The sequence below is a fragment of the Montipora foliosa genome, chromosome 13 (genome assembly GCF_036669935.1).
Source record: "Montipora foliosa isolate CH-2021 chromosome 13, ASM3666993v2, whole genome shotgun sequence".
Classification (NCBI taxonomy): domain Eukaryota; kingdom Metazoa; phylum Cnidaria; class Anthozoa; order Scleractinia; family Acroporidae; genus Montipora; species Montipora foliosa.
In genome coordinates, this window is record NC_090881.1 from 4,608,992 (window position 1) to 4,619,417 (window position 10,426).

The window sequence follows — 10,426 nt, forward strand, 5'->3', positions numbered from 1 at the left end:
AGCGAGAAAAGCTGCTCGAGTTTGTAGAGAAGCAACAAAAGTTAGAACAAGAAAGAGAAGAAAAACGCAGACAATTAGAACAAGAAAGAAGGAGGGAAGAGGAAGAAAAAGAAGAAAAACGTAGACAATTGGAAGAAGAACGAAGGAGGGAACAGGAAGAAAGAGAGGAAAAAAAGAGGCAATTACAAGAAGAAAGAGAAGAGAGACGTCGAATGCTTGAGGAGGATAAAAGAAAGGAAGAGGAAGAGAAAGAGGAAAGGCGCAGAAGAGAAGATGAAGAGAGAGAAACTAGACGACAAGAACGCGAACTAAGAAAATTGGAGATGGAAGCCGAACTGTTGAAACAGAAAGAGGCTATTGAAGCGGCAAAAAGAGAACACGAGTTGGAGATTGCCCGTTTGGCTGTGGAGAATGCTGACGGGCGTCCTGAAGTGAGAGAGGATCGGGCTAAGGCACCTAAACTCCCCTCGTTTGTTGATGGCAAAGACGATTTGGACGCGTATTCGCAGAGGTTCGAGAGATTTGCCGAGACAGCTAAGTGGAAAAAAGATGGATGGGCATCGAAGCTTAGTGCTCTGTTGTCTGGACGGGCACTAGAAGTGTATTCACGTCTATCAGAGGACGCAGCTAAGGATTATGACAGGGTAAAGATTGCGTTAATGAAGAGATATGACCTTACCGAAGACGGCTATCGTCGAAAATTTAGAGCATCCAAACCAGAAGTTGACGAAAGTCCGGAGCAGTTTATTGTGCGACTGGACAGATACCTGTTACGGTGGCTAGAGCTTTCGAATACTGCGCGAACCTTTGATGGTCTTAAGGACTTGATCGTGAAAGAACAATTTATTGACTCTTGCCCTAAGGATTTGGCAATTCACCTGCGAGAAAGGGCACCTGAGACTCTAGCAAAGATTGCGAAGATCGCTGACCAGTACTTGGAGGCTCATGGTAAACATTTGTTCAGCTCAGCGAGCAGAAAGCCAACAGTGCAGCCTGAGAGGGACGAAGCCAAGAACATGCAGATTAATCCACCAGCTCTGCATTGCTTTAAGTGCAACACCCGAGGTCATAAAGCTGTCAACTGCCCAACCCTAACAAGAAAGTGTTTCCTATGTGGTAAGCAGGGACATGAAGCTAGAAACTGTCGATCAGGTGGACGCAGATCAGGAGGACCAAGTAGGGATGGTAACCCTGTGCAGCGTGGTCAAGTGAGTGCCAGTTGTTTAGTTCAACCACCTGAGGATAAACCTACTGATGAAGAAGTTAAGGCCTGTATTAAAGATGATAAGCTGCTGTTAGCCTGTGGTAAGAAGATTCCATTGTTGAGTAGTGCTTGTGTTGAACCGTTGACTGAAGTGAGAAGTAAAATGCCTGTCGTGAAAGGTAGAGTTGGAGAGAAGCCTGTTGATGTCCTGAGAGATACTGGTTGTAGTGGAATTGTAGTAAAGAGGGACCTTGTGTCCGAGGATCAGTTTACTGGTGAATTTAATGTTATGCTGCTCATTGACAATACGGCAAGGAAAGTTCCCCTCGCAAAGATTGATGTTGATACACCTTATCTCAAGGGCCAAGTGGAAGCGCAGTGTCTTCCCGATGCTGTTTATGATTTAATTATTGGTAATGTACCAGGCGCAAGAGCCGCTGACGACCCAGACCCAAGCTGGAAAGTTCCCGTACAAGAAGCTTGTGCTGTAACCACGAGAAGTCAAGCTAAGAAAGCTGGAGAACATATTCCGTTGAAGGTACCGGATACCAAAGAAAGTCCTGTAGTTGATAGAGAAAAGCTTAAGCAAATGCAGCGTGATGACGAGAGCCTACAGAAATTTTGGGAGAAAGATGACGTAGTTGTGAGAGGCCAGGCTGAGATTTTATTTGAATTGAAAGGTGGAGTTCTGTACCGCGTCTACAAGCACCCTTATGTGAACGGAGGTAAACCCCTGAAGCAGGTTATGGTTCCTGTGCAGCTGAGAAGTCGAATAATGGAACTAGCTCACGGATCGATCATGGGAGGTCACATGGGAATAAAGAAAACGACTGATAAGATTCAAAGCGCGTTCTATTGGCCAGGCATTCAAGGGGACGTGACTCGTTATTGCAAGTCCTGCGATGTATGTCAGAAGACAGTTAACAAGGGTTCTGTACCGAAAGTTCCCTTAGAGAAGATGCCATTAATTGACAAGCCATTTAAGAGAGTAGCAATCGACCTGGTTGGACCTATTGTTCCCCCGAGTGAGGACGGTCATAGATATATATTGACATTGGTCGACTTTGCAACTCGTTATCCTGAAGCTGTCCCGTTGAAGAACATTGATACTGAGACTGTGGCAGAAGCGTTGGTGGATATTTTTAGTCGTTTGGGAGTGCCTGAAGAGATCTTGAGTGACCTTGGTACGCAGTTCGTCTCTGAGTGTATGAAGGAAGTGACGCGACTTTTGAGCATTAAACAGCTCACCACGACTCCATATCATCCTATGTGTAATGGCCTGACGGAAAAGTTTAATGGAACAATGAAGAGCATGTTAAAGAGATTGTGCAGCGAACAGCCAAGACAGTGGCATCGCTATATTAACCCGTTGCTGTTTGCATATCGTGAAGTTCCCCAGGAGTCTACTGGTTTTTCGCCGTTTGAGTTGCTGTATGGAAGAGCTGTCAGAGGACCGATGTTTATTCTCAAAGAGCTTTGGACGAAAGAGTTGGAGGAGCCTGAAGTAAAGAACAGCTATCAGTATGTGTTTGAGCTACGCGAGAAACTTGAAGATACCCTCAAACTGGCGCACACCGAGCTTCAGAAAGCCCAGAACAAAGGCAAGCATTATTACGACCGGAAGACTAAAGTCAGGAAGTTTGTACCTGGAGATAAAGTGTTAGTGCTGCTACCGACCGACCCCAACAAGCTCCTAATGCAGTGGAAAGGTCCATTTGAGGTCAGTGCTGTAGTAGGTCTCAATGATTATAGAGTGAGAGTCAAAGGAAAAGAAAGAGTTTACCATGCTAATCTACTGAAGAAGTATTTTGAGCGAGAGGATCCTGTTTCCGTTGGAGCGGTTGCTGTTGAAACGAACACTAACATTTGTAAGAACGAACCTGTTGAGTGCGAAGTAGAAGAAGTTGACCCAGTGGATAGTATTGATTTTCTGGAGATTGGTGGTTATGTCGCGAAAGAGTCAGTCAATGATGTGACCATAGGAGATAACCTTTCTCATGAGCAAAGAGCAGAGTTCATGGATCTTGCAAATGAGTTTCAAAGCTTGTTCACAGAAGCCCCAGGCACAACAAGTTTGGCTCAGCATCATATCAAGCTTACATCCGACCAACCGGTTAGATCAAGACCATACCCAGTACCGTATAGCTTAAGAGAATCGCTGAAGAAGGATATTACAGACATGATGAAGATGGGAGTCATAAGAGAATCTAGTTCGCCCTATGCTTCGCCTGTGGTAGTTGTTAAGAAAAAAGACAACTCAAATCGTGTGTGCGTGGACTATCGTAAACTGAACAAGTTAACCGTTTTTGATCCTGAGCCTATGCCAACTGCTGAGCATTTGTTCCAGAAGTTGAATGATGACAAGTATTTTACCAGATTATCTAAGCAGAGTAGAGGAATAACTTAAGAGACACCGGACTGCCTCCTCAGTTGGTACTATCTAACTAATTTTTCGTTGTTAGTAGAAATTTAGGAAATTTCTCCTCAAGAGGGGGTTATGTTACGAAAAATAGTATTGCGTGACAAGCGTTACTGTCTAGAAGCTTCGCGAGAGTTCGTAGTTTGTTTATATTTAGGTTTGTACGTAAGCGTTTCTAAATCGGTGTGTTTTGTAATCTTTCTATAAGTAGATTCATTACTAATTTAGAAAGTTCTAGAAGTTTATTGTCAGAGTATATAAGTAGACGAGTCCAAGCGGAGTGTTTTTCTAACTAGTTTTTCACAAGCAAAGAGAGTTGGCGTTGGCCGTGTTTATTCAAGTGTGACAGAAGCTGTGTTTATTCAAGTTGGCGGAGGCCGTGTAAGTTTGTCAAGTACGTGTTATTTAGAGTTTTACCTCGTGGAAACTACGTTCATTTTTGGAATAAATCTTCTTGTTGTTGTTCCGACAACCCTGCGTTCAGTTTAGTTGCAAACTAACTTTCCTCAAAACATTCGAACTCGTAACAATTTGTTTCGCATAAAGCAAGCTAACAAAATCAGTTCTTTGCTTTGTCCGCATCCAGATACTAACCCCGCCGAAGAGGGGGATTAACTTCAGGGGCTCGTTTCTCGAAAGTCCCGAAAACTTTTCGGGCCCGAAAAGCCATTTGTGAAATTACCAACCGCTTGTTTTAGAAAGCCGATCTTTTAATATGTTTTCAAGGCAACAAAAAGAAAAATAGCTGTAAAGTTTGATGAATTAAATCCTCTCTCCGTTTTTGAGGTTCAAAGGGAATTGTGACACCCGGAAACGCCCCGTAAAGTTTCGGGACTTTTGAGAAACGGGCCCCAGGGAACGTTACAAAGCTGTCAGATGCTCAAAGGGGACGCTTAAACTTGTGGTGAAAAGAAGTTGTGAGGGAACTTGAAAATTATCAACACGTCAGCCCAGAAGCCAATGTTTCTCGCTTCTCTTTTATTTGTTATTCTTCAGAGACTGGAATGCTGTAGGTCAATACCACACAATTCAGTGCCTTCTGATTTTCTGTAACACATACCACAGGCAACCCAGTGTATGCTTCACGGAAGCATCTCGTTATGCTAACGTCTTCTTTTGTTTTCGTTGAAAAACATGCCTGGTGATCACGTGAGTGAAAACCAAGAATACTGGGGCCAATATTGGGGTCCATGTAGAACAAGCTATTTTTAGACAAGTTATTTAAATAAGATGTGGCTTGCACGAGTAACCATTCTCAATCCCATGGGTAATAAATTCTTATTATTTGGAAGGGTCTTGTTTCGCAAAAAAATAAATCTAAAATTAACTCGGTACCTAAAAACGACGTTGGCTTGCATGGCCTCGTGACCAATTTCTTTGTCTTTCAGATGTTTGGTGATGATGACGGGAAGGAATTTATCTACAAGGAGCCGAAGATCACGGGTCTTGCCGAGATTTCACATAGACTGGAACAAATTTACTGCAGAAAACACGGCAGAGATAACATCAAACTCATCATGGAGTCTGCAAAGGTGAATGAATGGTGTCTTTCTTTGGAAGCAGTGGACGAATGGAAGCCTAGAGGCCTGAAAACCTAACGTAAAAATAATTCCTTTATCAGGTGCATGCAGAAACGTTGGATTCAAAGATTGGCTACATTCAGGTATATTTTGATAACTTGACTACACTATCTTACCGTTTGAAGTCTTTTCACTTGCGTAATCAAGGTTAAGTCCAAAATTAAGGCATTTCTCACGCTCCTGTATTGTTTCGTCGTTTTTGACGCAGTTCCTCCTACTTAAAGACGTTGGCCACATTTCAGTTTCGCTATGTTAGCGTTCTTCCTACGAAGCGATCTAAGCTTTGACTTTGTTCTTAGTTTCGTCGGCTTTGTTGGTGTATTTTATGGACTTTTAACGTTATAAGAGCGTTTGAAGTGAAGAGCTTTTTGTATTAGCCGTGAGACATGAAGGTAAATCTAGAGTCGTAGCTTCTATGTTTGTTCAACTGACTAAAGGTAGCTAACAGGACAGTCACTTGACTTTTGGAGAGCATATAGTTTATTTGTGGCCCGACTAGCTACGAGCTGTTTGGCCACTTGTGAGTTCGATTTATATCCCGGAGGAGGTGAACGGATTAGTTACCTTACATTTTTGTGCGAGTGCAACCATGACAAAAAGAAAGAGCATATTAATGAATATTGATTACTCTTTGTTGATAGTTTTTCTTGTGTAATAATTCGCCCCGTGTGAGTTCATAGGACCCCGATATGACCTCGCCGTCCCTGTATTGCATTTGTGGAAATTTGCAGATAACCTACGTGCAACCGTATTTCGACGATGAGGAGTTGGAGCTCAGACCCACTTTGTTTGAGCGTAACAACAACATCAGGCGATTTATCTATGAAACGCCATTTACCTGCGGTGGCAAAGCGCATGGCAGCCTAACAGAACAATGCAAGAGGAAAACTATCCTTACAAGTAAGTTGATTTAGCTTTTTGAGCATGCGCAGAAAGACGCTTTCCTGCTGAGAATGTGTTCGCAGATTGTGTCTATACAGCGGGTTTTAGATATAGAATAACAGGACTATCTGTACCACGCTATACATTTGCAAAAATACCCCCCTCCCCATTCTGTGTTGCCCGTTTGGGAGTCAAAGATCACAGGAATTACAACTCAGCAATAGGGACCTTAAGATCAGAGGACGAGGACAACTACGAGTACGAGTGTTCCGTACTGAATATGCGCATAAGGTTTGGAGGCCGACATGTTTCGAAGTGCGCATGCTCAGAACGGAAAACTCGTACTCGTAGTCCTCCTCCTCCTCCGATCTAAAGATCTCTATTGTCTGGGGGGAGGAGGGGGTGAATTGGGTTGCTTAGAAAGGACAAAAGAGTTTAAAATGACGGAATAGGGGGTCAAAAAGGGTGTGGAATAAACTAGTAATGCTGCAACTGTACGATATATTTAGAATAGAACAGATGGCTGTGTTTATCGCCCATCTTTCATGCAGTCTTGGGGAGGGAATTGCGAAGAGTACAGCTCACTACATCGGGACGAAAGCGTACATAGGCCACTATAATTAAATATACCATAATACGCTTTGTTTTTGCCTTCCAAAAGTTTGCATATACATTTTCTTTATTTTCTCTGCTTTTGCTTATGCTTATGCTTATGCAAACGTTTGGAGGGCAAACGAAAGAGTATTATGGTATTTTTAAACTAACCCAATAGGCACCTCTGACAGCCGCTGTATGGTCCATGTTTGATGTCGGAGCACATTAGCTGTGAGTCGATTATAATGAGGGAGGGAAACCGGGGTTTCCAGAAAAGAACCCAGTAAATTACTAGTCACTGATACACCAAGCGAAATGTGTTAATGTTGATTTTGTTTTGCACGTTCTCTTCTAGCATCCAACACGTTTCCTTACATAAAGACGCGAATTCTTGTGGTCCAAGAGGAGCAATACGAACTGACACCAGTTGAGGTTAGTTCGTGTTACCTTAGTTCTAAGGAACGAGTTCAATTCATTGTCCTAACCAAAGCGAAACTAAAGTAAATTCAGCCAGTCAAGAGTATACAGAATTTGAAGCAATGATATTTACACTTAACTACTAATATATTGTCCTTTCTTTGGCTTATCGAAGAAGACGCACACGTTTTAGGACAGTCAAATGAACGCAAACCAGATGCATGCAACTAGCGATAGTATAGTGACCTCAAAAAACATGACTAAAACACTAGCATATAATTTGTTTAAAAGTGGTTTGCTTGAGTTTACCGTTCTTTGCGCATCTGCGACTTGAAAAGACCAAATCTATGAAAAATGTCACCATGCAATGCCGAAGTTCTAATATGCATTCTAAGTCTCAACACCATTACTTGAATGCCCATGAATCAAATTGAGGCTAAAGTAAAGTTGACCTTACAAAATATAACTTAACGCTATAGCAAGTGATATCGCAGATCAAGAACAAGGGCAGAAGGAAATTCAACTAGAATTTAGAGAAAAAGCTGCTGCTCTGAAATAACCTGCTGTTATTAGTACTTTCTTGCGGGTGTTTTGGTTGTACAACGCTAAGAACTGAGGGCCATCATCACGAACATTGATGGTGTGAGGCCGCCATTTTGGAATCGCAGTAAGGGGAAGACTGGGACGAGTTTAAGGTACAAGATGGCGACAAGGGACCTAAGGAGTTTTGTCGCAAAAAGATACTCGGCTATAAGACGCACCTTGAGTTTAGATCACATTTGGGGCCAACAAGCAATTTCTTTGAGAAAAAATGCTGCGCCTTACAGCCGAAAAACTACGGTTAATCCCATCTGCAGTACGGACGAACTATCCTGTAAGTAACTAGATAGGTTCGAACCGTTTAAAAGTAGAAGTATAAAAGTTCATTGCTGTATGCTCATGTTGTTGTCAAAACCTAAAATTTGGTGATTTCACGTTGTTTTGTGGACTACGGCAAAAATGCAGTGAAACGCTTGCGGCACGTGCGGCACGATTATTTTTCCTTTTGAACCAATCACATTCTTGCTTTTCGTCGTCTTTGCTTAAATTCTCTAACCACTGTAGCAGGACGGGTTAGGAGGTCAAATTCTGCGTTATAATTGGAGCATTTCGATACACTTTGTCGATTTCAGAGCCCCTCTCGCCGCAAATATGATTGACTGCAACTAAAAGACCAAGCAGTTTATCGAAACTCATTTGAACTTCCGAATCGTTCTTCCTTATTGGTTTTTCTTTACGTTGATGTATATTAATTGTAATTTTAATGTGCCATTTGTGTGATTTATTTTTCTTCAGGTCGCATTCGATGAGATGCAAAATAAAGTTAAGGAGCTAAATAATGTTATCACACAGAATCCTCCAGACATGAAGAAACTTCAGCTTGTTTTACAAGGCAGTGTCAGTGTGCAGGTACACGAGTGTTGCCTTATGTATTCAGAGGGAGGGGGGGGGGAGGTGCGGGTGATTTTGTGCTGGAGGGCAGGCGATTGTTCATCGATTTCGAGAAGATCTAGACGACTCGATGACAAAAGCTTCGGCTAAATTTGTATTATCGGTGTATAACCAGGTGATAATGTGAGAGTTTTCGGTTGTGGTTATTTTGGAATGGTGACGAGCTTCATGTCCATTTTTAAATGGTTTTAATATTGCATTTTAAAATCAATTTTCAAACGAAAAGAGCTGAGACCGTATTGCACCGCTAAAAGCATTGGATGTTTACCTTACAGTACAACACACATGCACACTTTTGGATAGTACTAGCCTCAGTCCCCTCTCATATTCATGAGATGGTCTTTGATACAGTGCCGTATGTGTCCTTTTGAGTATGTTTTGTTTTGTTTTGTTTTGTTTTGTAATTCCTCAGGTGAATGCTGGTCTGCTGGCGTATGCACAGGGGTTCCTCGACAAATCTGTGCTGGCATCGCATCCACATAAACACATAGAAAAACTCCAGCAGGTTTACCGGTGTGTAACATTTCTTTTTCAGCTTAAACTGTGCGAAACAGCAGCATAACAGTTTTCAGGGTTAAAGGATCGCGATTGGGTTCATTATAACATTTTTGTTTGCTTTTGAGGAATTGATGATGAAAATAATTTTAATTAAATGGCTTATATGTAAGATACTCGCAAGAAGTAATCTAGACTCAAACCTTAGTGAAGCCGATGATATTTTACCCTGGCAATTCTCTGTACAAGGATTGTATCGAGGCATATGTTAACATTTTAACTTACCCGAGCCTTTGAATCAGTCCCGTCCAACTGTTGTCATGTCAACGTCCTATGCATATAAGGAAATGTCATTCATATCTACTATAATAATTGTTTAACTTGATCGTTGTTTCAGGGAATTCATCGCTTGCTGTGGAAAGGCTTTGGAAATAAACGATCAGTTGATAAAAGAAGATCAAAGAATGTACCAGGAAGATATGAAAGAGAAATACGTTCAGCTGAAAACACGGCTTGCCAAGTACATTGGAGATGAAGTAAGACCCTGACAGTAACCTTTTTGGATTACCAATGCAAACAATTTGAACTTTTCCGTTCATTCACGTCTTGATGAAAGAATGTCGTTTATGTTGCATTAACTTGATTGAATCTTGCAAGTAACTATTTCAAAAAGCCAAGAAGATTTCGTGTTTCGGATTTTGATACGGCAGTCTTTTTGGGAGTTGAACCTTCCCCTTGACTTCAACTATTATCTTTTACCGCGCGGCTGATTACCACAGAGACATAATGAACATCTTACTAACCTTGTTTTCTCGGTCCGTACTGTAAAATTACGGATCCTCCTGTTTTTTTTAGAGGTCTTTGTATATTTTTCACAAGAACTGTAGTACCAGGCCTAGTTTATTCGAAGGGTGGATAACGCTGATCGTATCTACAGTATAATTCAATTGATCATCCGCTGGTTGTGATTCTATCCATTTGTTCATAGTGCCATCCACCTTTTGAACGACCAAAGCCAATAGATTTCCATTTCGATAATTTTACCTTAGTCGCTGCTGAGTAGAGGAAGTCGGCAAATTGTCGAGCTCGACACATTAGTCATTGTCACCTCCAAGTATCCTAACGTGCAGTGCATGTACCCAAACTGGTGAATTAGAAGGTTCTTATGTTTAAAGATAAACAAGTACTTCGCCTCTTGTGACACTTAGTATGTGCTTATATGAGAGGTATCAATCCCCTCTATAAATGCAGAAAACGTGTTTGTTAATTTGTATTATTATACGGTGTCACCAGCTCGATTTTGATTGGTTGTAAGCACGCAGCTAATTCTTGCTTGCTCTCCCG

At 41.8% G+C, this 10,426-nt stretch overlaps 2 protein-coding genes and 1 long non-coding RNA gene across 4 annotated transcripts in view; 2 read left to right on the forward strand and 1 right to left on the reverse strand.

Annotated features, from left to right (window-relative positions):
* Positions 1-10,426, reverse strand: part of LOC137983869 (uncharacterized) — a 498,488-nt gene that overhangs the window by 370,941 nt on the left and 117,121 nt on the right. The gene's annotated exons all lie outside the window — the stretch shown is intronic.
* LOC137983858 (dedicator of cytokinesis protein 9-like) overlaps positions 1-10,426 on the forward strand; it is a 265,413-nt gene that overhangs the window by 252,357 nt on the left and 2,630 nt on the right. The window lies entirely within an intron of this gene.
* Positions 1-10,426, forward strand: part of LOC137983842 (dedicator of cytokinesis protein 9-like) — a 32,773-nt gene that overhangs the window by 20,658 nt on the left and 1,689 nt on the right. The window contains exons 14-20 of the mRNA XM_068831016.1: positions 5,012-5,155; positions 5,245-5,286; positions 5,935-6,103; positions 7,035-7,111; positions 8,432-8,545; positions 9,000-9,100; positions 9,480-9,618. Of these exons, the coding sequence (XP_068687117.1) occupies positions 5,012-5,155; positions 5,245-5,286; positions 5,935-6,103; positions 7,035-7,111; positions 8,432-8,545; positions 9,000-9,100; positions 9,480-9,618 (786 nt within the window). The remainder of the gene's footprint in view (positions 1-5,011; positions 5,156-5,244; positions 5,287-5,934; positions 6,104-7,034; positions 7,112-8,431; positions 8,546-8,999; positions 9,101-9,479; positions 9,619-10,426) is intronic.